General features: G+C 51.6%; 5 protein-coding genes across 5 annotated transcripts; 3 read left to right on the top strand and 2 right to left on the bottom strand.

Moving 5' to 3' along the window:
* Positions 1 to 782: 782 nt before the first annotated feature.
* Positions 783 to 3,262, top strand: KY384_000415 (uncharacterized protein; the record flags this gene model as incomplete). Its single annotated transcript, XM_044808951.1, has 2 exons — positions 783 to 1,276; positions 1,327 to 3,262. The coding sequence occupies 2 exons, from the start codon at positions 783 to 785 to the stop codon at positions 3,260 to 3,262; spliced, it is 2,430 nt and encodes an 809-aa protein (XP_044664938.1).
* Positions 3,263 to 3,672: 410 nt separating this feature from the next.
* On the bottom strand, positions 3,673 to 5,033 carry KY384_000414 (uncharacterized protein; the record flags this gene model as incomplete). The annotated part of the gene is made up of 4 exons (XM_044808950.1): positions 3,673 to 3,688; positions 3,850 to 4,015; positions 4,171 to 4,239; positions 4,718 to 5,033. 4 exons carry the CDS (start codon positions 5,031 to 5,033, stop codon positions 3,673 to 3,675), a joined length of 567 nt encoding a protein of 188 aa, XP_044664937.1.
* Positions 5,034 to 6,779: 1,746 nt separating this feature from the next.
* On the top strand, positions 6,780 to 10,489 carry KY384_000413 (uncharacterized protein; the record flags this gene model as incomplete). Its single annotated transcript, XM_044808949.1, has 6 exons — positions 6,780 to 6,964; positions 7,016 to 7,151; positions 7,236 to 7,683; positions 9,102 to 9,167; positions 9,222 to 9,243; positions 9,361 to 10,489. The coding sequence occupies 6 exons, from the start codon at positions 6,780 to 6,782 to the stop codon at positions 10,487 to 10,489; spliced, it is 1,986 nt and encodes a 661-aa protein (XP_044664936.1).
* A 2,449-nt stretch (positions 10,490 to 12,938) lies between these two features.
* On the bottom strand, positions 12,939 to 16,949 carry KY384_000412 (uncharacterized protein; the record flags this gene model as incomplete). Its single annotated transcript, XM_044808948.1, has 4 exons — positions 12,939 to 13,678; positions 14,912 to 15,901; positions 15,979 to 16,446; positions 16,514 to 16,949. 4 exons carry the CDS (start codon positions 16,947 to 16,949, stop codon positions 12,939 to 12,941), a joined length of 2,634 nt encoding a protein of 877 aa, XP_044664935.1.
* Positions 16,950 to 20,334: 3,385 nt separating this feature from the next.
* On the top strand, positions 20,335 to 22,896 carry KY384_000411 (uncharacterized protein; the record flags this gene model as incomplete). The annotated part of the gene is made up of 1 exon (XM_044808947.1): positions 20,335 to 22,896. The coding sequence occupies one exon, from the start codon at positions 20,335 to 20,337 to the stop codon at positions 22,894 to 22,896; it is 2,562 nt and encodes an 853-aa protein (XP_044664934.1).
* Positions 22,897 to 23,458: the final 562 nt, after the last annotated feature.

Below are 23,458 nucleotides of genomic sequence, written 5' to 3'. Positions count from 1 at the left end.
TCACGTTCTGATGTTACTAAGGCTAGCACGTCATAACACCAAGGCTGATTTTGCCGTATGATTAAATCTGATTAGACTTAACTCGTGGGAACCGAGGGGAGCCCTAGAGGCCGTTCATCCGCAACCAACCCTTTCCCCATGATATGGCTGAAGCCACCCATGTAAGCACTTGGCTTGACCGTTGCTAATCTCCCATGGAGCCCGAATTAGCCTCGTCGGCGAAGCTTGAAACATAGCCTTCTCATGCAACATCCCGATGGACTATGCCATCTTTCGACCTTTTCCCTCCACTACTTCTCCCAATGCCGGATTATCCAACATAAACATACTGCCAAGGCCAATAGAGCTGACCTCTCGGCTCTTTGAGCTCGGATCGGGCCTATCATGCTTTCCCTTTTCACCTCCACGCCTCCTCTAATTATGATCAACCTCTGCGGTCGCTGCCAGTCACCAAAGTGTATTGATTCGAAACGCTCGCCCTGGCTTCTTCACCAACCTTGAAGATTTCTCTGCTTTCCTATTTGCTTGAGCTTTCATCTTCATCACCAACAATCCCCTCATGCAAAGTCTGTTCTCCCCAAGCACCTCAACAAAGCCTCTACCGTAATAGTATGGCTGTGTTGGTCATGTTAAATGAGGCCAAATGGTTTACGCCTCAAAACAGGTAGAACAACGCGTGCCTTACGTCATGCTCATATGTCGTATGCCTTATATAATGTATGTTGCTTTCATCGTTTAGTAGAATTCTCCTTTGAGTTGCTTTCCATACACTCAGAAAGAAGATGGCTCGCTCTCACAACCAACCATTTGTGCCTGTATTCTCCCTTCTCCTAGCCTTCATCCCACTTTCTCTTTCCCAAATCACCCTGCCCAGTGCTGTTCCTACGACTGGCTGTATCGGCAATGCTGCTGGTTCCGCCACATTCACATCGAGCTCATCACTGGAAACAGGCAGCCAGAAAATCGTAGCCGGTGATTTCTGGAAACAAGCTGCGGCTGTCTGGGAGTTCTCGACGGATACTAAAGGCGTGGTGTTGTCGGGTCCAGGCATTCCAGGAGCTGGTGCTGGTTTCAATGGCAACGACGGAGGGGCGGGCGACGCTCAAAAAGCCTTGAAGCTCAGCGATGATAAATCTACGATCACGCTCGCTGTCCCGTCCCCCACACTGGGCGGCTCGTGGGACATCATATTCAATGCTGGATCAAGTGCGGTCGAGGGACCGTCGAGTTCTCCCAATACTTCTCCAACGTGGAAAGCGGGAGATTGCACTGTTTCGTAAGTGTTAATTGATTCGCGATACGCAAATGTTTATTGAGATAGCGCAGCCAGTTTACAGACAAGCCGATCACATGCAGCGGTACCGTACAGCAGCCTACCCCGGCGACGAAGAGTGTTTGTGCTTGCCCAAGCGACATCATGCTCGACCCGCTCAGTGGCGGTGACTCGCCTTGCGGAAGCTACACTGGCTCTCAAGGTGATCTCCTTGTTGTCACAAACTTTTGCCAGACTCCAATCAAACGCCGAGAAGCCGAACCAACGATCACACCACCACCAAATCCACCCGACTTTGTTCCTGTGGGAGCAAAATTCCGCCCAAGACCAAGAGCTGTCAACGAAGTGCTCCATCCTCGGCAAGATGCCGCCAAGTTCAATCTCATCATCGAAGCCAACGTGCCTTGCATCGCGCCCGAAGCCTCTGCTACAGGCCCCGGCGCCTCCGCCAATCCAACAATCGCATCTTTATGCTCAAACAACAAGATTACCCCAGGCGTAGACGCGTGGAAAACCTACGAAGTACCAAAGTATATGGCCAGTATCCTCAGCGCCGCAGAAGGCAGTCTACCCACACCAACCCTCCCCGTTGACGGCGTAGCCGCCATCCACAGCGACGTCAATCCTAAGGGCGCCCAATGTACCTACACATCAAAGTGCGACTCGATCGGCTGCTCCGACGTTCGCGACTACAATACCGGCAGCGAAGTCTCCATCCAGCGTTTCCTCGGCTATCAATCTGTCGTGAACCTGAACAACTACTTCTACTCGGTCTACGACGCGCTCTTCAACACGGGCACAATAGGCTCCCTGACATCCGGCAACATCGTCACCACCTTCTTTACAAACCCGACCCCGGACGCAACCTGGATGCAAATCCTCGGCATCTTCGGCCCCATGCTTGGCATGCTCTCTGGCATGCTCGCGCCTTTCATGATCCCCTCCGCCGCCCTAGGCATCGCCTCCGGCATCGTCGGCATTGTCGGCGCAATCGGCACGATCTCTAACCTCCAACCCGTCGTCGACAAGCGCTTCGACGAATACAGCTCCATCACCGATTTCATAGGGCACTACATCGAAGCGACGGTCAAAGGGCTCGAAGCCGCCTACGACCGCACAATCGGCAAATCGACACCGATCTTCGAATGGTCCGGCTCGCCCTACGCACCCGACGGGCAACAAAACGGCATTTTCGGCGACGGATTATTTGCCGACAACGACTTCGCGCAGGACATGACCTCCAACATCCTCGACCGCATGATCCGCATCTTCACCTACAAAGCGATAAACTTCGCGTGGGTCGACAGCGGCGTCTTCATCATCTACGTGCCGTACGGCCGCGACATCAAAGGCCCCGACGGCAAGATCATCCCCAACTTCAGCGCCGACTACTGCAAGAACACGCTGCAGGGCAAAGACTACGTCGGCAAGCTGATCAACTGCGACGCGCCGGGGCCAGGCATGGCGGCGCTGCACAACGCGGCCGACGGCGGCAGCAGCGGGGCGTTGAAGACGCCCCAGGGCTACGATCAGGCTTTCAACGTCCTCCCCGACGAGAAATTCGACGTCATGGCCGCCATTGCCGGGTCCGTCAATAGTTGGAAGAAGGGCGATTTCAACTACGATGCCTCGTCGCCCTATCAGGACGCGTTCAATTCGGATGGCGGGCCCTCGCCCTCGCAGCTTGCGGAGATCGGAAACTTGAAGATCGCGCCCGACACGGCGGGGTTCTTCAACGTGCCTGTCTGCCAGACTTTCGATCTGCGCTTCTTTCCTTTTGCGGGTAGTGATGGCGTTACGGGAACGCCGTGTACGGCTTGTGGGAGTAGTGTTGCCGTCGGTGGTACGCAGGGGAGTACGGTTAAGTTTATGGATAAGGTGGGGGATATTGTCAAGAAAACGCTGCAGGCGGGTGGGGGTACGTATTGTGGGGGGTATTATGGGAATAGTTGTAGTAGTAAGTGTCCGGAGGATTTGTATACGGGATAGAGGGGTTACTATGGGGAGGGGGGTGGTGTATATAAGGCATGAGTTTTGGTTGGGTCTTGTGGGCTGGGTATGGTTTGGGATGGCATGGACTTACTTCATGATCTGGACTTCACTTCTTGGTAGCAAACTTTGAAATGGAAAATACCTTATCTTCAGACACACAGGTCTCAGAAAACTAAAAAGATAACGTAACTTTTCTGTAATACTTTGGGGAGAAGGTAGTTAATACCCTTACTTGTTCTCCCATGGAAATTGCGTCTCCCCTTCTACCCATTTTCCGCCCGCAGGCCGCCACATGCGATACAAATGAATCGGGGTCCTGTAGCTTCGTCAGCGTTTCCGTAGACTTTCATATACCCCATTTCTCTAAAGCTTGTATCCATTAACTAGGGCACCCATTCAATCCACACCTACACAAACAAAAAACTAGTTTTCCGTCCACGATGGAGACAAAAGAAGCCGTCAAGGGAAAGCGGGAGTTGTGACATCATTACAGTTATCAATGATAAGATTGCAAGGAAGCCACGCAAATAAAGACAGAGTCATCAGACACCTCCCAAAAAGAAAAGATGAACTTCAATACATACTCCATGAATGCCTCCAGCTCTCTCCACTTCTGACTTGAATTCCGCTTCGCACTCTCCAGATAATTTGTTCCCGCGTAGACAAAGCCGCAGGCTTCATAGGTGACCTTGCCCAGATCAGTTGCTTCGATGAAAGCTTCCAGATTCAGGCGGTCTGCTTCCTTGACCCCTGCGAGAACGGGTTTAGTATCAGGCGACACTTTTTGTGGGGACTGAGAATAATTATAAGATCACTTCGACTACATAGAGTGCTGAACGTTGGGGAGTGTTTGGGTAGAGCAGAAAAAGCAGGAGGGGGGAGGGGGGAGGGGGAGGGGGGCTTACCCCAATCGACCAGCTGGCGACCAATGCCACGGCGGCGGTGCTCGGGATGGACGAAGAGGAACGGCAAGTCTAGATTGAGTATGAGCAGGGGAATTGAACATTTCTGGCGGTCTGTGGCCTGGAGCCATCTTCGAGCTGAGCTGATCTGACGACAACATTGGATGTAACGCTCCATCCATCCCAAAGAGGGAGACGATGGTTGGATGGTAGATAGCGGTACACAGACATGAAAAGGTGGAGGGAAACCACGTACACATGTGCGGTCTCGCCATCTTCTTATACCGATCACATACAAACTGATCGAGCAGCTTGTTGGCGAAATCTCGCGACTCGCCTATGTAAACCTGTTAACGGGACACTCTCATAACACTCAATCAAAGCACCACTTCAACTCTATCCGCCCTTGCCCCTTCCTCTCCCCCTTTCTTCCCGCACCTACGCACCCTTCACCTCCACCCCATCCCTCCTCCCCTCTTCCCTCCTCCCCTCCTCCCCTCCCCCCAAACGTAGCACAGCAAAACCAAACAAACAAACGCAACTCACTCACCCTCCGGCCACCAATCCGCCTCCACCGGATGCTCCTCATACACCGGATACGGGTTCTCGGTATAAGTATTCCACAAGGCGGCGCCCACGACTTGGTCGCCGATATCGGTGTCCACGACCTTAAGCCAGCGCGCGGTGGGATCGTTGCGGAATTCGCGCATCTGCCGATCGCGTACTTCGATGAAACCAGCGGGGCTGGCGTCGTGCCGGAAGAGGCGCCAGATGCGATTCGGGGGGTTGGTGTAGGAGAGGTGTTCGAGTTGGATTAGGGCGTTGAAATCGGTGTCGGAGTGGACGGTGCGGAGGGAGAGTGGCATGGTGGGGTTTGTTGGAAGATGTTATGTGGCGGGTTTTTAGTTCTGTGTGGGAGAGGGTTGCTGAGGAAGGGAAGGAATAGTACTGAGATGGTGGAAAGAGGCACGCTGTTTGTGGCTGGACTAGTTGTGCCAAGCCACTTGCGGATTTAAGCGGAGGTAATGCCGTGGTCCTCATCGGCACCTCCAGACTTTTCTTTTTCTTTTCTCTCTATATTTCCTTCGGAAGGAATTTATCAGCTAGAGTTTGGTCACGTCTCCCGTCGCCTTCATCTCAATATGCCGGTCGGCATATGCTCAATCGGGGAGACGTGATTGCTTCCATACTCTCATGTGTGCTTTGTCGGTGTGGCGATACAAGTCGGCGGTAAGTGTTGAGATGTTGATCCTCATGTTTGTTTTGAGTATCAAATTGTCAGACAAGTACTGAAATGATGTGACATGAATTACCATTTACACACGATGGCGAAGCCATCGAAGCGAGCATTGGTGAAATGGCATTCCACTAGTCTTTGAGTTCATTCTATCTTCATTCTAGAGATTGCGCAAGCATGAAGGTCGGAGCGATTAAGATATCTTGTTTGCAGGTGAAGCTACGTGTAGAGATCAATTCGGCTTTCGGATTGAAAAGGACTGAAATAATGTTCCTCTGCATATATTGTTCCCGCATTCCAACGCGAACATATGTATCCGGAGAAGTCAAATCTTGGATGCTCCGAGACACCAATTTCGGCATGAAAACTCGTTGGGATATCTCATCCGAATCATTATTTCAATGATACACGTCCCGCGTTTATCCTTGATTGAAACCCTGCCAAGGATGAAGTCGATGGCACAGTCAATTTTCAGTAACGACGAGTGACGCTCCGTCCTTTGTTCTAACCAGCATAGTTCATGGTGCTGAAAGATGGGGTTTCGGATCATTGAATACGCTCGCAAAGTCGGGGCCATTGAAGTTCCGTTTCCCGGGGCAGATATCGTGAAACAGGAAGGCTGCGGCCTTCGCCAAGTCCAATCACTGCGGCGTAGAGCAAGACCAAAACAGATGACTGAAATTATGGGATTCTCAGCTTCCTAAGTTGGAAAATCGATTGCGATGGTTATGCAACAAATTGAGGTTGGTAGGATCCTGCGAAGACACTGCCACCGCTTTGTCGACAAAGAACCTCGACGATATCCCTAGCCAAGACGGCTCAGTTGGTTTTTGCTGTTTCGAAGGCTGCTGAAGATCAAGGAGATTTGCTTCATGAAGTCATCGCCCCAAGTTTTCATTGTCTCAGCTGTGACAAGGAATTCAGGAGACCATGCTTCGAAACAGCTATTCGGGAGGTAAGAATACTCGTCTTCGAAAATTTCGGACCGCAAAGACAGCGGGCGATGGTGCCACTGGCTGAACGTGAAACTCACAATTGAGGCCTTTCCAAATTTACTGAATAGACATGGCATCATGCGCACAAGAATGGAGTTGAAACGGAGCGATTTACGACGCAAGGCCGACGAGTGTGCGCAGCAAACCTTTCCCGTTGTATGACGCTGAATGACGTTTTGCGACATCTCGAGATCAAAAATGAGCCTTCGATGAGGTCCTCGAAGATACATAAAGGAGTCGCTGAGCACCTAGAAGACGATATCAACAGCAAGTTCACTTCCTGCACTACCATTTTTGAAGAACAAAGCATCAAATCAGAATCTTCCACTACCTCCACGAAGTTTATGCTTCTCTGAAATCGACTTTGGAATTCTTTCAATATGTACGCGTTTACAACATTGACCCTGCTTGCAACATCTGTCTTGGCGTCTCCTACTCCTCAGATCCCCAAGCCAGTCTCGAAGCTCGCAAGCGATCCGGGATATCTTGAAGGATGTCCCCAGGAGAAGAAGAATTGCACAAGAATAGTGCTTGGCCAGCCTCCTGCCTCTAAGACCATGATTTGGTAGGCCTCCCATAGAAATTCGACATCATAGTCCTGCTAATACCACCTCAGGGGCAGTAAAAAGCCATCTGATCTCATCGACTTCCTCCGAGCTCCAGATGGGCCTTGCTCACCCGGCGACTGCAACACCGACGACCCCAACACGAGCCAGACTACCGATTTAGTGATCAAGCAAGCCATGGTCGATGTAAGCCATGCATATCTACTCCAAGGCTCCCACCCACACCCCCCGTCTTCTCATAACATCATATTAATTGCCCTTCAAATCTAGGTCAAAGCGACCAAACCCCTCAAAATCACCGTAAAATCCGAAAACGTCCCCAACGGCGAAATCCGCGATCTTCTCGTGACTGCTCTCCAAGCGGCCTTCATGTCCGGTGCCAAACACGAACCCAGATCCTACCTCAACGAGGAAGGCAAACCCTTCCTTGGCCGCGTCGCCCCACCCGAGGCGTTGCGGCCTAAAATCGTTCAGTGGACCGCCGGCACCCAGTACACCGTCAAGCATCGTGCGTACACGCCAGAGGGCTATGGCGAGACTTTCGATATGGAGGTGAATATCGAGCTGGACGATATGCAGGATGCGAACTGTGCCGACGTAACTGTGGGGGCGTCGAGTGGGGCGCTATTGGCGGGCACGCTGTCCACGGTTTTTCCGCTGTTCGCGGTGGTGGCGGCTGTCCTTGGTGTTGTGGGGCCGATATGTAATAAAATTGAGGGTTCGTAGAACTCGGGTCGGAGTTGAGATTGGGAAAGGATGGGAAGGTGGAGAAGTAGATGGAGGGTGGTCAAGGGGGGCAAGGTGGTGCTTAGGTGGTGGATGGTTCTGCCTGGATGGCGTTGGGGTGGGACGCGTATGAGTAGTGTGCGATAGACGATTCGTGTTGACTCCAGGCAGAGCGTTTGGTGTACTAAAAGCTCCAAAACTATTTCTTCTTTCTCCCCCCAAAGCCTTATTCCATCAAATGAGGTTTTTACCAACAGATTCGAAAAACCATCAACAAGGAAAGTCGGTTAGCCTATCCGGAATCTTAAATCAATAACCAAACTCAAACAATCCATGAATCAGGCATTCGTCCAAAGACAAAAGCACGTCTTCGACGCTCTTTCTCCAAGCTGTTCTGTGATCTTTCAAATTCCTCCTCATAACGCAGAACGACCGGCGTTCACTCACTATCCCGCAATGGCACTCCAAGTTTATCCGGCGGCAGTAAATATCCAACAGAGCTCAACTCTCCATTGACATACATTCACCCCACGCCTTCATCTGTCTTATAGCTTGTAACCAGTCCTTCGTTTCAGCACCATTCCAACCCTCCCCTCCCACGCAATATTGACCCGAACAGCACGAATTCACACATCTATAACCGCCATTGGATAACAGACGGCTCTTATTTCAGAGGGTAGAGGAATGCGAAAGATGCGGATGGTATAATAAGAAAAATGTCTTTAACGCCTTAGGATCTTGGGGATTGACTTTCTCTCAAGATATATCGATAACATCAGAATCACGGATCTTGATATAAGAGGGCTAGGTAATCTGTTTGAGTGGAATTGTTGAAATATCGTGAGGACGTATTTGTAGCGGCGTATCTACTCATCTTGTCTGTGGCAAATGAACTAACGCTATGTCTGAAGTGGGTGTTGACACACAACACTTTATCGTCGTGACGAGTGAATGAAGGCGGGGTATAAGTACTATATTGCCGCCTAAATCATTCCTCTTTCTTCCACACAACATCAGGCTTGCGTCGTTGCATGTCGGCCATCATCTGGAAAGTGGACGACGATAACAAGGACTATAGATACAAGCATTCAGTATTCCTGTCCTTGTCACTTTGATTGAACGATCGAGTCTCACCATTCGGATTCAACGGCCAACTGAGCGATTCAAAAGCTCATCCTGACGCTCAGAAGAGTAAGGTCTGGTGAGGTCATTGAGACTGGCTCAAAGCGGGATAGCGCTTTCATTCACTTATCTTGCTATCACTTACAGTATTTTTCACTCCCATCTTCAATCATCTCCCCTACCATCCTTCGACTTCTCACCTACCCATCAACCCTCAGATTCAGCTCTTTCTTCCCTCTTACCATCTCGTTGTCACAGGCAACGGTATCTACTACACGCACTCCTGAGATACCTGTACGGAGGAAATCTTGGATCAGAAAGTCTTCACTGGAGGCATCACTGCAGACGCGCTCGGTGAGTGTTTCGTCTGCTTAGAGTCACAATATCATGACTAAACATAACACACAGATCACGGCCTTGGACCACCACCGTGGGTAAATATGGCCTCCTTCCAACGATGCACTATCTGTAATCAAAAGAACTCCAAGTTGTGCTCTATTTGTAAATCAGCCGCATATTGTGGTCAAATTTGTCAACAGACGGACAGATTTGCGCACAAGCGCTTGTGTAAAGACATGGCTGCTATTGGAGACGCTCCCTCACCCGTTCACGATCTCGTCATCTTTTTGCCCGAGGGGGACTCAGACCCAAAGTTGGTCTGGGTCAGCTCCAATAGCAACGAAGAAGCTTACAATCTACTTGGACCTCAAGACGACCATACAGCTGAATTGAATCATTTCGATGGGAACCATCTGCGAAATTTCGCTGTGGACAATGAAATCGAGATCCTGTATCGCGACAATATGATAAATGACGGGTCCTCCAAAAATCAGACTCTATACAGTCTTACGACTTTACCGATTCGATACACCTGGAATGGCCCCATCGTCATCATGAAAAGTATAGGCATTGGGCCTGACGCCGAAGGTCGGCAAAGTATAACACTTGCTGACTTTAGACATGCGATTGACTGGTTTGTCATGTATCGTGGATTCATGAAGCCTGCCAAAAACCTCGACTATGACATATCTAGGATTCAAGGAGTGAAGATTAGCTGCCGTGGTGAGGAGAGAGAACTCGGGACTGCGAAATATTCGACAGTGAAGGTACCGAAGGACCACCCGATATTCAGGAAAAATGATGCAATCCCTATTTCCAAGTGTGTTCGGACGCCACTACTGGTTCGAAAGCTTGGGCCAGATCCGGCGTGGGAGACCAAGGATTACGGCCCATTCGTGAACCAAGAAGCGACCTTTCTCAACCTGGACTGTCTTGCTAGCAGCGGTACCTTTTGTTGGGCTGCTCCTGAATGGCAGAATGAAGTGGGCAACGTGATCGTCGTGCGGCAAGACCAAGGAGTCCTTCTTGCTAAGCACGTAGAAGTGTTGTGTAAGTATCTCATGTTGGAGATCATGCCCGCGAAGGAAATTGCCGCAGAGGCCGGTCAAGATTTCCGCGAAGTGACTGATCTGATGACCGAGAAGAAATTCAAGGAGTACTTTGAAGTCTATCGTGGTGAGAAGATTGCCGCGCCCGGGACGAGCAATCGGGAGAAGGACGATTGGAGGAGTGTACCAGTTCCCTTCAAGACTCCGCTTCACCTGCAGCATCTCGATGAGAATAAGATAAAGACTTTTGACCTCCATGCGATGATGGAAGAAATCTACTCCCTTTAGCAAAAGATACATCGACACAACTCACATTCATGAAGGAGGAGATATAGTATGCAGAACTTACAACAGCGAAGCTGAGAATGGAAATCACAGAGATTCTTAGCAGCAAAGCACAAGATATAGCATGCAAAACTCACAACGGCATACCTGGAATGATCGGTGAAGGTCGGAGGAACATGAAGAGAGAAAATGCCTGGTCATGATACACAGCGACTAGGCTTCAAACAATGCTTACTCAGTTGAGATATGATTGCTTTATGCTCTTTTATCTGTATATAATTTGCTAAGCTGAAACATACGTATACTTGCCAATATGACAACGATTGATAGCTGCGAGCTGTTACCACCTCAAATATTTCACCAATCAAGAGATGTTTGCAATCTGGGACTTATATTCCTGCACCATTGAAGACCGAGCTGAGCGTAGCTAAGCACGAAACATTGCTTCAAGAATCTCGGACTGTTTATAAGACATTAATACCTAACATGTCCCTCCACCACTAAATGAAATCTGATACCTTTGATTACAACCCCTCCCCTGCCTATATCATCCGAGTCTCTGCATCAGACGATCCCCCAACTCCCCAACGCTCCACACAATATCCGCAGAACTCTTCGCTTCCCAATTCGCATCCTTTCTCGGCACGGCTTCCTCCCCCGTGAATGTCACACACAGCACATCTATCCTATTGTAACCGCTATTTATTCGGACCCTCCCAAAAAAACTTGTAGCGAGGGTAAACTAGCTTGATCCATCGACTGGGGAGCGTCGTCGCCGTTACCATCGGCACCTATGCCGCGGACGTGTGTACCCCCGCCATCAGCAGCATTCCTGACTTTTTATTTCCTCATATTCGACCATAAAATAGAGTTGGAAGAGGGTTTACTCACAAGCCCATCCCCACAACTAAGAGGCACGATGCTCATTGGCCTGATCCCATGCATGATCTTGCGGATTAAAACCGCCCATGTTCTTTATTGCTCCCAATATCACGAAGTAAAATATACGGTACCCCATCGGCATCCTCCTCCTCTACCTTGCCCTCCAAGTACTTCTCCATTGAATCTGGAAACAATATCGTCGATTGCGTATCATCAGAACTTTTGCCCCTACCACCACCACCACTCCTATACTCACCGCTACTCACAACCCTCTCATCAGCCTTTTGGGCACCGTCACAATCAACATCCACACCCGCAAAACTCGACACCTCCTGCACAGAAACAGCACGCCCCACCCCCCTCCCTTCCCCCTCCACACGTCTCTAACAGTCCCACCCCTCCCACCCCTCCCACCTCCCCCACTTCACGGATACAAAGACATAAGAGGAATAGAACCCGCATTGAAGCAGGTCGGAGGAGCTTTTGGAAGGATTGGACGCTTAAAGGGTTGAGCGAGTGGGGGTAAGGTGGAGAAAGAGGCTGTGAGGAGGATGGAGAGGTGGAGATGAGATACATATATCTGTTTGTGAAGGCTTGAGGCAGAGAAGCTGAGCAATGGACCGTCAAGGCTTGAGGCAGAGGGGCTGAGCGAAAAGGGGGCAGGCGGGGGGGTTCATGCTTTTATACACGGAGGCGTGATGGTGGCGGTCATGGGAGTGGTGGGGGCTTGAAATATGGATGGTCGACGTAGGAGATGATAATGCTTTTGATACGCGTGTGTCAGCAGAGAGTCATGTATTTTCGATGGATGGGGAGAGAGTTGGTCTGTGATTTGCGACACTGCTGGCGGAATGTGCATAGATACGCAACTCACCGTAGCCATTCTTAAGAGTTGGCGCGAAGGTGTCCAAGGCATGTTGGCCGATGAATGTGACAATAATCTTTCATTAGCTGGAGGGGACATAATATCCGTGTGCATCGAGTTTCTCCCCAAGCTTCAGCAGATTGTCTTCTGTTCCCGCCTACAGATGTCAAGCAAGTACCTTGAAAATTTTCACTTGAGCACAATTCGGGGCAAACTTGATGGGATGAGATGAAGTCCTGTGTCGGATTGGTGATGGCCTACCAATCAATCTCCCCCGTAGGCGACAAGCTATGAATGTGACGCCTGAGAAATGCAGGCTGACAGGCTCATGTGTAAGATCGTTCGGATTCTCTCTATGCTTAAATTTTCGAGCAACCTCGCTGGAGGACAGATAGACTGCGTGATTCAAGATGGAGAGCGAAGTCTTGCGGTCTGGTGAATGAAAAAGCCAGATTCGCTCAGACAGAGACACAGTCGGCATGTCGATGGGCCCCGGGCATTCTGCTCTATCGCGAAGAGGTACTTGACGGCTATCTGAAGTTCCAACTCTCGGAATTGACAGACAGACTTGCAACAATGCCTCCGAAACAGCGGCTAAGCTACAACAATGACACCACCACAGGCCCTTGAAGATTGAGTCTCGCAGCCCATATGACTACCTTCTCTCAATACCCCCCTTCCCCCCCGCTCCGTCACGCCACCAAATCACAAAGAATTCACAAACATAGTCGCCCCCTCAAAAGCATCCGGAAACTCCGCATAAACCCTCAAAGCCGACACCGAATCCTGCACCGGCTGCAACCCGAGACTCGTACACTGCTGACACGTATTGCTCTGCACCGTCTGCCAGCGCGTGGCAAAAGCCCCACTATACGTATTCTTCTGGCCCTCGACCCTGAGACTCTTCAACGTAATCGGATCCGTAATGTCCTTGCCGCTGAACACCGCCTCCACCGCCTTCAGTCCCCCGCTCTTGCTGCTGCTAAGATAAGCAGCCACCCTGCCCTGGCCGGCAAACTGCGCGCGATCCACGGTGGCAGCGATTTTATTCGCCGTGTCCACCGCGAGGCAGTAGGCCATGTTGTACAGGTACCCGGGGGCTTGGATGCCGTCGACGCAGATCTGGTCTGCGTTGCAGGCGCCGTCGCTGACGATTTGGTCGCTGATGTCGTCCGTGATGTCGTCGACGGGGAATTGCGTGTCGGAGGTCGCGGCGGCCGTGCACGTCCAGGGCTGCACCGAGGGCCGCACGCAGCGCGAGGCGATCGTGCGGTACTCCTTGCCGTTGCGGGCGGTGTCGCAGGTTATGATGGCGCCCATTCTTTTGGTGAGTGCGCCGTGGTGGGGTTGCGGGAGGTGGTATATGCTGATGTTTTGGGTGAGGTCGGCGCCGTTGGGGTGGTGGACTGAGATGGCGATTGGGTGGTCATTTTGTTGGGGTGAGTCTGATGTGGGGAATGAAAGAGTAAGTGAGATGATTGAGAAAATGGTTGCGAGAGTTAAGGTCGAGGCTTTCATGGTTAGTCGTCTTTCTGAGATCTCTAGGCAGCGTGGTGTCTCGGGGATTGTCTTTGATGGTAAGACAGACCTGCCTCTTTATTCACCATGTCGATCGCGTAGCTGTCCGTCTCCCCATGAAAGAAAATCTTCGATGCGACGGCCCGTAGTGGTGTGTTGGCGTAGGATGATGCTTGCAAGCTAGATATCAGGATGCACTTGGAAGCTGATTGGTCTAGGCATTGCTTATCCTCACTCCAACAGGCGTCCAGGAACTGAAATCTTATGAGAAGATGGATTCCTACAGACAGGCGATGCCAAGCGAAGTATGCATATAGCAGAAAAAAGTTGGCCGCCCACAACCAGCACCACCAGGGTTGCAACCTGCTCGGTTTTGGTAATGCCAACAGTATCCAAGAAAAGCCTCAAAGCCATAGTGCCATCAATCTCTGAAGTTCCCGTGAGAGATGAAGATATCAGTGGCGGAGCGGTTGAGACCGAGCGCTTCGACGTTTCAAGCCTTGGACGGAGAGGTTGGACGTACAGCCGCTAGGCGACGAATTGGAAAGCACTGCTCATTGATTCTCAACGATCAAATCCTGACAGTAGGACATACAATAGAAACTGATCTCATTCGATTCCTATCAAAGGTGACAGATTGGTAGCTGTTGCGTTTGCGCAATTGTGAAGAAGAAGAAACACTGATCATGAAATCCGTCATGTCGGATGAAAAGGTGAGTGCGCTTCATAAATTTCGGAGTAGGTAGTTTCCTTTCGATTTTCGATTAGAATGAGGTGTCAAAACCTTTCAACAACGTTATCACGCCTTGCGAAACGATGGAGTACACTCCTTTCCTCCAATATCATTAAGAGGAGACTTACCATGCAGCATCCTCACTCGCATGATTGACGACTCCACGCCACTTCTTTCAAGAAAAAGCTCCCGCCCCATCATCCCCCACAACCCCCGCATCCGCCCCCATCTCCTCCACCCCCATCCCCTCCACACCCCCCCGCCGACGCCGTCCCCGCACTCGTAGTCGCACACCCCCCAGAGCCCTGCCCGCCACAACTCCCCGCCGCCACACCACCGCCACACGTACCCTCACAACAATTCCCCGCCGCGCCGGCAACAAAGCTCGCGCACGCCGGGTCCGCCGCGTACAAGCCGCTCGAAATACAGGGGTCAGGCATATATGGCGCGTAAGTGAGATAGAGGGGCACATCCCAGGCCATGACGGACTGATTTTCTTGCTTTGAGGGTCGGGGTGGGGGCTCTTCCCCTCGTTTTCGCGCCCGCTGCGCGACTTTCTCGTACGCTTTGGCCAGGTCGGCGGAGACTTTCGCCTCGCGCGTGGCGTGCGCGATCGTAGTGTCGGCCGTGATGGAGCTGTGAGCGGAGATGTGCACGCCGTCCATGTCGCTGGTCGTGGTGGTGGGGCGAGAGGGAGCGCCGAAAAGCCGTCGAACGGAGGACGTGTGCTGTTCGCGAGTCGCTTGGCAGTACCAGCACAGACACTCGGAGTACGTGTCGCCGAACTTTTTCTGATAGATTTCAGACGTCCATTTGAAGGAGGTGGAGAGCTTGGTGGAGGCGATTTTGTCGTCGTGGTCGATGAACTTGCTGGTTTGCGCGAGCGTGTAAGTGTAATAAGAGGGTGGGGAGAGTTGGTGCGTGTGCCAGACGAGGTCGACGTCGAGAGTCGGGACAGCGACCCGGTTGCTTGTCTTGGCGCTGAGCTTGGTGATCCAGATGAAGCGCTCGTATTTGGCGATGAAGCGATTGAGGACGGATGGCGCGGAGGGGGCGTGCAGCCAGTCGAAGTTGTGCATTTTGTCGATGAAAGAACCTTGTCTGATGACTGCGCCGATGAGGTCGATGGAGAACGGAGAGGAGTTCGTCCAGTAGTTGGACATCATCTTGCGGACTGCGACGCGCTCGTCGCGGTGGAGGTCTTTGGGAAGATGCTTCTGTATCTCGTCGCGGACTATGGAGAAGGAGCCGCAGGTGGAGATTGTGTGCTCTATGGCGCCAAGCAGATCATCATAAAGTGAAGGAAGGGACACTTGTTGGCCGTGAAGCGTAGTTGAGGCCGGTCTTTTGGTCATGATGAATTTGTTTGGGTAGAGTGCCCTCGGTTCGTGGACCTTCGTGGGGATTGCGGGTGTGCCTGAGAAAATAAGTCAGGCTGGAAATTCGTTTGGCGTTGGACAGAGGCGGTACTAGCTCTTCATCTAGACTACTCACCGTCTCGATTGAGTATTGTGCCGGGCAAAGGTACATTGCTACTCTTCAAGGCCACGATATCATCTCGGAGTTTCCTCAGCCGTAGCGTGTCGTTGTCCATTATGAGATAACATTGTACGCAAGTGTGTCGGAAGTTCTTGTCTGCTACCCCGTCCCCTACTTGTGGGCTGCCATCCACATCGCTCGTCGTCCAAGGTACAAGGTTCGACTGCATACAGGCGCGGCTTGCACACGTGACCAGTGTTGAGTTAGGGTTGTCAAGATTGTCCCAGCATTGACCGGTCGTTTTCTTGAACCAGTCCTTGGCTCTCTCGGGTGCGTTGAAAGCGAAAGTGCTGTTGTTGATGCATGCATCAATGATGGACCACGGCAAGCCGGACCTCCAGAGTGTTGTTTTCCCATAGCGCAAACAATCCTCTAGGAAATTCCTGGGATTGAGTTGATAGGCATGCCACACCAATATGACATCTACAACAGTCAGTCCAATGTCCACTCCAGGATTGAAGTCGGCGTTGAAGTGACACTGATGACTCACCTAGCGGAGGAATATTGTTGTGATCAAAGTGCAGTGTGCTGCCTTTCACCAAGCTTTCCTGGCTAAGGGCTGACAAGTCCCCCATTGTCAATTGACGCCCTCCTTGAAGGTCGCATTGGCTCCACCACCTCCCGAAGCGATACGCAGCCCGAGCTACGTAGACTGCCCATCTCTTTTCGCGACGCTGAGCAAGCTGCCAGTCCGGCCCGTCATCTTTGATCCCGAATAGTCCACTACCGAAAGCGATACTCTGCCTGAGCCTGTGAAAAGCCTCGAGTAACTTTAGATGAGCCAGACATTCATCTGGCGAAGGTCGAGAAGTTTTCGCCTGCAGGTTGAGCCTGGAAAAGGCTGCATTGAGATCGGGCCGAGCGTGGGCTTCGTAGGGTGGTGGCGGCGGGGGTGTTTCTGGTGCTTGTAGCTTTGAGCCTTTCATGATATGTGTAGGGAAGTCTTGTAATCTCTTGCGTGTGACCGGCTTTCACGGACGGTTTGAAGAAGATGCACGGTCTAAATATCATAAGAAGGCCGTTGTACTGCGCCACAACCCCCGCATGCGCCGATTCACCACGTGCTCGATCTCTTGGCAAAAATTGCATGGCATTAAGGTACCTTAAAGGTAGGGATGACCCTGAGATCTTGGGCCTGCAAGGCAGATTCACATACAACCAAATCTGAGTCATGGACAACGACCTCAAGGGCCGATGGAAGTGATCGGTCGTGGAACCTAGAGCGCTCGTGCGCAACGTGGGACTGCGACTTGTCGTCAAATCTGCTCTGGCTCGTTGGAGCGGAGCACGAGGGCATAGCCGTGTATCCAAACGAGGATACTGCTGACAATTCATTGGCTTGGATGCAGAATTCAAGGGATGGATGCAATTCCACATGGATGCTCTCTGCATGATGTAAAGAGACAAGGTCTGAGTCAAGCGTCCCACACTCACTGCCCGGCCTTCAGCCTTGGCGCCCGCAGGAGGTCGACTCCAAGATGCCCGCACTGATGTGATCTTGACGCAGATATCTATGCAACATGGTTGACTTTTGAAGCGGTTTCGCCCAAAGACACCAACACTGAAACCTCAGCTAGGAGAAAGTACGACTAGTCTTTATTCAGCATGGGCGCGGTTTCTCGCTCTGCAAGATTCCGAGCCTATCGAAGAGTATTTCTACTTCTTGCAGAATCCAATTATAGACCGGGAAAAGTTGATTGAATTCGCCAAAGCACACCATGAGCTTGAAGGCCCAAGGCTACGTAGGATTCATCGTGGGGTTCAATAATCATTCAGATCCCGCCAATCTTCCACTTCCGCCAAGAATCGCATAAATAGATGTTTCAATCTGACACCGGAAGAGGCTCTCACAAAACGCGGGAACTGGGTGTTGGTTTCCTGAAACAGAACGCTGCAGAGGCTCCGTTCCGTTTCTTCCAGCCTCTTTCGCCGCCTTCACTTGATGAGAGATGCCAGATGAATTTCAGTTTCAGTCGATATCCAACGTGTATGGCCAGGGCGTGCGAATCAATAGTGCCACTCCCTACAGGCTGGTCTCAGGGCTCAACTCGACATGATGTTGGAAGAATTGCATTCATTAGCCCAAATTCATAGTGGGAAACACTGAATGCCATGTTCCTTCTCACGAAACGGCACAAATATCGACATTCCCCTGCAAGTTGCCCGCGTCTTCTGTGGGGGCCCAACACTGGTGTGGCCTCCTTCATGGGCCGCGCAAGCTCCCCTGGAGTTCGGCAGCCTGTAATAAGACGTAAAGGACTAGGACGTACTTCTTCCAAATGCTCCTCTCTACAGCTAATCCGATTATTCTCTTGCTGCTCTATGCTGGCCATAGACACCGCTCAGCCAATTCTGTCTTGCTTGGTGCCCCTCCGTTTCTCTCTTGATCAAGATGCACGCATGCCATTTCATCACCGCCCTTCTGCTTCTTTGTGAAATCACCACTGCTCGAAGGCCCCGATATTCAAAGCGCTGCACACCCAAACAACGGACCGTACAGAGTTTTCTGGCGAAATCTAAGAGTTCTTCAGGAGGGACATATACAAATACCTCGATCACAGACCTGGCCACCGGTGACACTACTGCCAATACTGATACCACCGGCAGCACTGGCGGCACAGACAGCTCAGACACCACAAGCAGCACGGCAAGCACGAGCAGTGCAGGTAGCACAGCAACAACATCCACAACGGCCAGCACCAGCAACAATGAAACGACCGGCAACTCGCTCTACGTCTCTTTCACTCGGTATCCCACCCCACCCCTCTTCACCCCCTTTCCCCTTCCCCTTCCCCCTCCTCTCCCCTCCAACCCCACAACTAACATCCCTCAGCTACGGCACCGGCGACGCCAACGGCTCCGGAAACTGCGTGACCTCGCCCAACGCATGCGGCGGCGCAGGCGGAGGCTACACGGCCGCGATCTCCCAGTTCCTGTACAATAGCCCCGGCGCCGGCATCCCTGGCTCGGCGTGCGGCGAGTGCTGGCAGCTCACGGCAGAGGGAAAGCAGCCTGTGGTGGTGAAGATAGATAATGAGTGTCCAGCTTTGGGGAATGCGCCGTGTGCTATGACGAGTACGACGGAGAAGAATCAGAGTGGTATGTAACATTTCTTGGAGATGACGGATGTAGGGGATGTGGAGGGGGAGGTAAGGGGTAAAGGGTAACGAGGCTGATAATGTGTCATACAGGTGGTTATGCGAATTTCGATCTGTGTATCGATAGTGGTAGTGCGGATGTTGTGATGGGGGATGGGGTGGGCGCGACCATGGGTTATGCCGTCAAGATGGCGAGCTGCGGTGATGCGGCTGGATCGGTGCAGACTTCATAATGGCGCAGTCGCTTGAGACCATATCGTGCGTTTGCCTGAGCGAAGGTCGCTTCGGTATGACGTTGAGCAGCCTTTGGTAACCAAAAATCACTGTTGTCGATCTCGGCTGACGGGCCTGTGCTGGCTAATAGGATAGATTCAATATCATCTTCTAATCACATTCGAGATCAGCTCGTTGCCCCTTCAGCCCGGGACTATTCTCTCTCACTGGTAAGGATTAGTTGGCGCACGAATCCTAGATGTCGACACAACCATCATTGACGTTTGGAAATGCTCTCGACACCATGCAAAAATGGTTTCGCCTTGCGAAATCCAACTAGAATCGACTTTCTTTGATCTAAAAGGCCCTTGCACATCTCGTTGTTGATGGAGACCAATGCCAGCAGGTATCTCAAGCATGGCCAAAAGAACTATTCTCAAGAAGCGCCTTTGAGTAGTGTCTTGTGACTGTGGTGCACATCGTCAACACAACCCTGATGTGCAACACGGATTCATCCGGTAGCCCTCGACCTAGACTTCATTAAGGCGTTTATTTGACATCCTAGACGAACAAGCTCGTCCACTTCACCTTGCTGTGTCGTCTCGACGATCACTCAATGTTTCCAGTCCTGTACTTCCTTCAATAGAATCATGACAAGTGTCTCGAGTCAATCGTATGCCTGTGCGTAGGGCTGAGTGCAAGTTCCAATCCTTTCCTTTTGGTTCCGTGTGAGTCACGGTCGAATTGCATAGTGCTTATAACGATGACCCCACGTCGACTCCCCGCGTCCAGCACCTGGACTACTCAATACTCTTGTGTAGGGCTGTCTCACTCTCGTTGGCCCTATCATTCCTCGAAGATCCAGCGTAGTCGACGGTTTGGTGCAACGCCCTCGTCGCCATTTCACAAACAGACGACAAGCGCGACGCGAAGCTTCCACTTCACACCACGCTTCGAGACTCGTGATAAACGTTTCTCATCAACCCACAAGAAGCCGAATATGGAATCCGCCTCAGCGACTGCGCAGTCAATGCACAGCATCACCACTACTAAATTGGCTGCGCTCTCAGCGAAGCAGCAGAGCTACGAAGCACAGAAAGCAAACATACTCAAGTCTCTCACCACCACTGACAACATAAGAACCAAAGTGAAACTTCTGCTAGACGCCATCGAACTTCATGAAATCAATCCGCCCTCCGACGTGTCAACGAAAAACATTCGACGCTTCCTCGCGCAGTCTCATAGCGACTCTGCCATCTCACCGTCAACACTTCGAGATTGGCAGGATTCACTGGAAAAGTCTTTGGAGATTCCCTCGCAGAAATATGAACACGCTTCCCTCTTTGGGCGCCTCGTCATGGAGTGGCTCGAGAGCCCAAATGAGACTGTTGCCAAGAACTCAGCCTCAGGTTCGATGGACACTGATTCATTTGAGCATGTCGGCCGCAAGGAGATGTACGAACAGCGTAAAGAATGGGAGTCGATCGTATTTTCCCAGAATACAGACATCTTAGCTTCAGCAATCGAAGACTACCTTGGGAAGCTCTTCGGGTCTACCTCGCAAGCCAAGAAGCTCTTGAAAACACCCCTCGAGACTCTGCGGGAGTCGATGTCAGATTTCAAGGTCTATCGTTTAAATGAGGATAAGTTGAAATCAGCCATCTCTGGCATCTTAGTCACAGATCTGTTGTCCGAGCCCAAGCGCAAGGCACTCTCAGACTTCAAAACCAATCCTCTGATTCTGCAGGAGATAGCTGATGTCCTGAATATGCAGCTCAGCGCTCTGGACTCGTGGAATTGGGGAAAAGATGCCGTCGACGTCACTGTCCGCCGGGCTCTGAACGGCAAGTACAGAGTGTACATGGACGAAGAGCTGATCCAAGCCATCCTAATCCACCACATCGGCATGTCCTTCGCCATTCACTTGAAAAGCTGCCTTACGAAGTTCTTCCACTCGGGAGCCTGGCTGCAAACCTCGCGTCAGCCTCTAGACGCTGCTACAAGGCGGTTCCGTGAAGACTTCGGTGTGAGTGATGGCTATAGGTATGACAACAATGTACGGAATGAGCGGCGGAGTCGATTCTTCAACGAATTCTTCCTCGTGCAGCTGCCCGCCAGCTATGAGAATACATCAGACGCATACGGTGAAGACAATTACGACTCCAAAAGTACATCGCCCATGTCAACAAAACAATCGCTACTCCATCTTCTCAACGCAGAGATGGTGCTACAGACTCGCCTCCATGACTCACTTGCGCTTCTGCAGTCGGATTTTCGCTGGTTCGGTCCCTCACTCAATCATACCACCATTCTCACCGTCTGCCGCTTCCTAGGACTTCCACAGCACTGGCTCGACTTCTTTGAGAAATTTCTGAAAGCACCGTTGAGATTCTCTCAGGATGGGCCGGACGCCGAAGTGCGCACACGAGGCTGCGGTGTTCCCATTCAGCACAAGCTGAGTGATACACTGGGTGAAGCAGTACTCTTCTGCTTGGACTTCGCAGTGAACAAGAACACGAAGACAGACATCCATCGAATGCACGACGATCTCTGGTTCTGGGGCTCACCGAAAGCAACGGAAGGGGCCTGGAAGACGATACAAGAGTTTGCGGCAGTGATGGGGCTTACGCTCAACATGAGCAAGACAGGCTCTGCCATCATCGGGAAGGGTGCTGGTGGAGAAAAGGCTCGCACTCTGATAGCTGGCGACATCAGCTGGGGCTTCATGAAGCTGAGCACAGATGGTACATGGAATTTAGATGACGCGCAAGTTGACGCCCACATCCGCGAGATCCGCACACAGCTCGCGGCGTGCAAGAGCATCTTCGCTTGGGTACAAGCTTGGAATATGTACGTCACGCGCTTCATGTCGAACAGTTTCGGGGACCCATCGAACTCGCTCGGGCGCTCGCACATCGACATGACGATCTCGGCGTTTGAGAAAATCCAGCGCGGCGTCTTCGGATGGCAAGAAGGCCAAATCAGGGGCGAGAATGTGCTCGACCACCTCCGACGGAAATTGCGCGATCGATTCGGCACCACCGATGCGCCTCCCGACGGCTTCTTCTACCTCCCCGTGGACCTGGGCGGGCTCGGTCTGCGCAATCCGTTCATCCCACTCCTGCTCGTGCATGAGAGTGTGCAAGAGAAGCCTGTGGATCTAGTCGAGCGCGCTTTCGAGCACGACGAACTCAGTTACAATAACGAGAAGGAATCCTATGAAGCCGGCCTTCTGGGTTCGAAGAATGAGAAAGCGGGCGTCCCGTTCTTGTCGTTCAGGGAATATATGGCGCAGGCGGAGGAGACGAGCGCGAATTTGAAGAATGCGTATGTGAAGCTTTTGGAGGCGCCGGTGAAGAGGGATGTTGAGAGAACGGGGCTTAGTGGGGAGAAGGCCGAGGAGATTGAGAGGAGGTTTGATGCTTATGATGAGTGGGTGCTTGAGCTTTATGGTGGGGAGGTCGTGGAGAGGTATGGGGGGTTGGCGATGGGGGAGAAGAGTTTGTTGCCGATTGGGTTGGTGAATCTGTTGAAGAGTGAGAAGATCAGGTGGCAAGGATGAAGGTCTGGACCATCGTGACCCAAGCATCGCCACTCTGTCGCGTCTAGCCATATGTTTATTTAATCATTGGGATGTTCTTCACTCTTCATGTTAGTAATCACAAGCCAAAGATAATTGGCAATCACGCATCGATAAACATATCAAGCAAGATAACGAATGAATTTGGACGCTGGGACTGCATGCCAGTTGAGGTGGGTGTTGTGGACACGCGAACGACTGGTCTCGCTGGCGAATGATGTTTCTATTGGATTGGAGGTATTTGCTGTGGTGATGAAAGGGAGAGGGGGCGAGGGGGGAGAGGTGGATTACTCGAAAGATGATTGGGGTCGTGAGGGCAATGACTGCGCGAGAATTTGTGGGCGAGTTTTTTGCCGGTGAGGTGGGCACGGGGAGTGGGGTAGTGATGTATTGGTTAGATTGCCTGAAGAGCTTGCGGTAGGTTGATGGAAGGAGAGATGGCTGTGATGGATGCGATGGATTTGGGGTGCTGGGTTGATGGAATGGGATGGAAGACGGGAAATTGGTAGGAAGAAATTTGCAGTTGAGACGTCGGAGTTTAGAT

Source organism: Bacidia gigantensis (genome assembly GCF_019456465.1).
Source record: "Bacidia gigantensis strain McMullin 20006 chromosome Unknown contig_74, whole genome shotgun sequence".
NCBI lineage: Eukaryota > Fungi > Ascomycota > Lecanoromycetes > Lecanorales > Ramalinaceae > Bacidia > Bacidia gigantensis.
The sequence above is the reverse complement of the archived record's forward strand: the minus strand, read 5'-3'. Positions and strand labels throughout refer to the sequence as shown.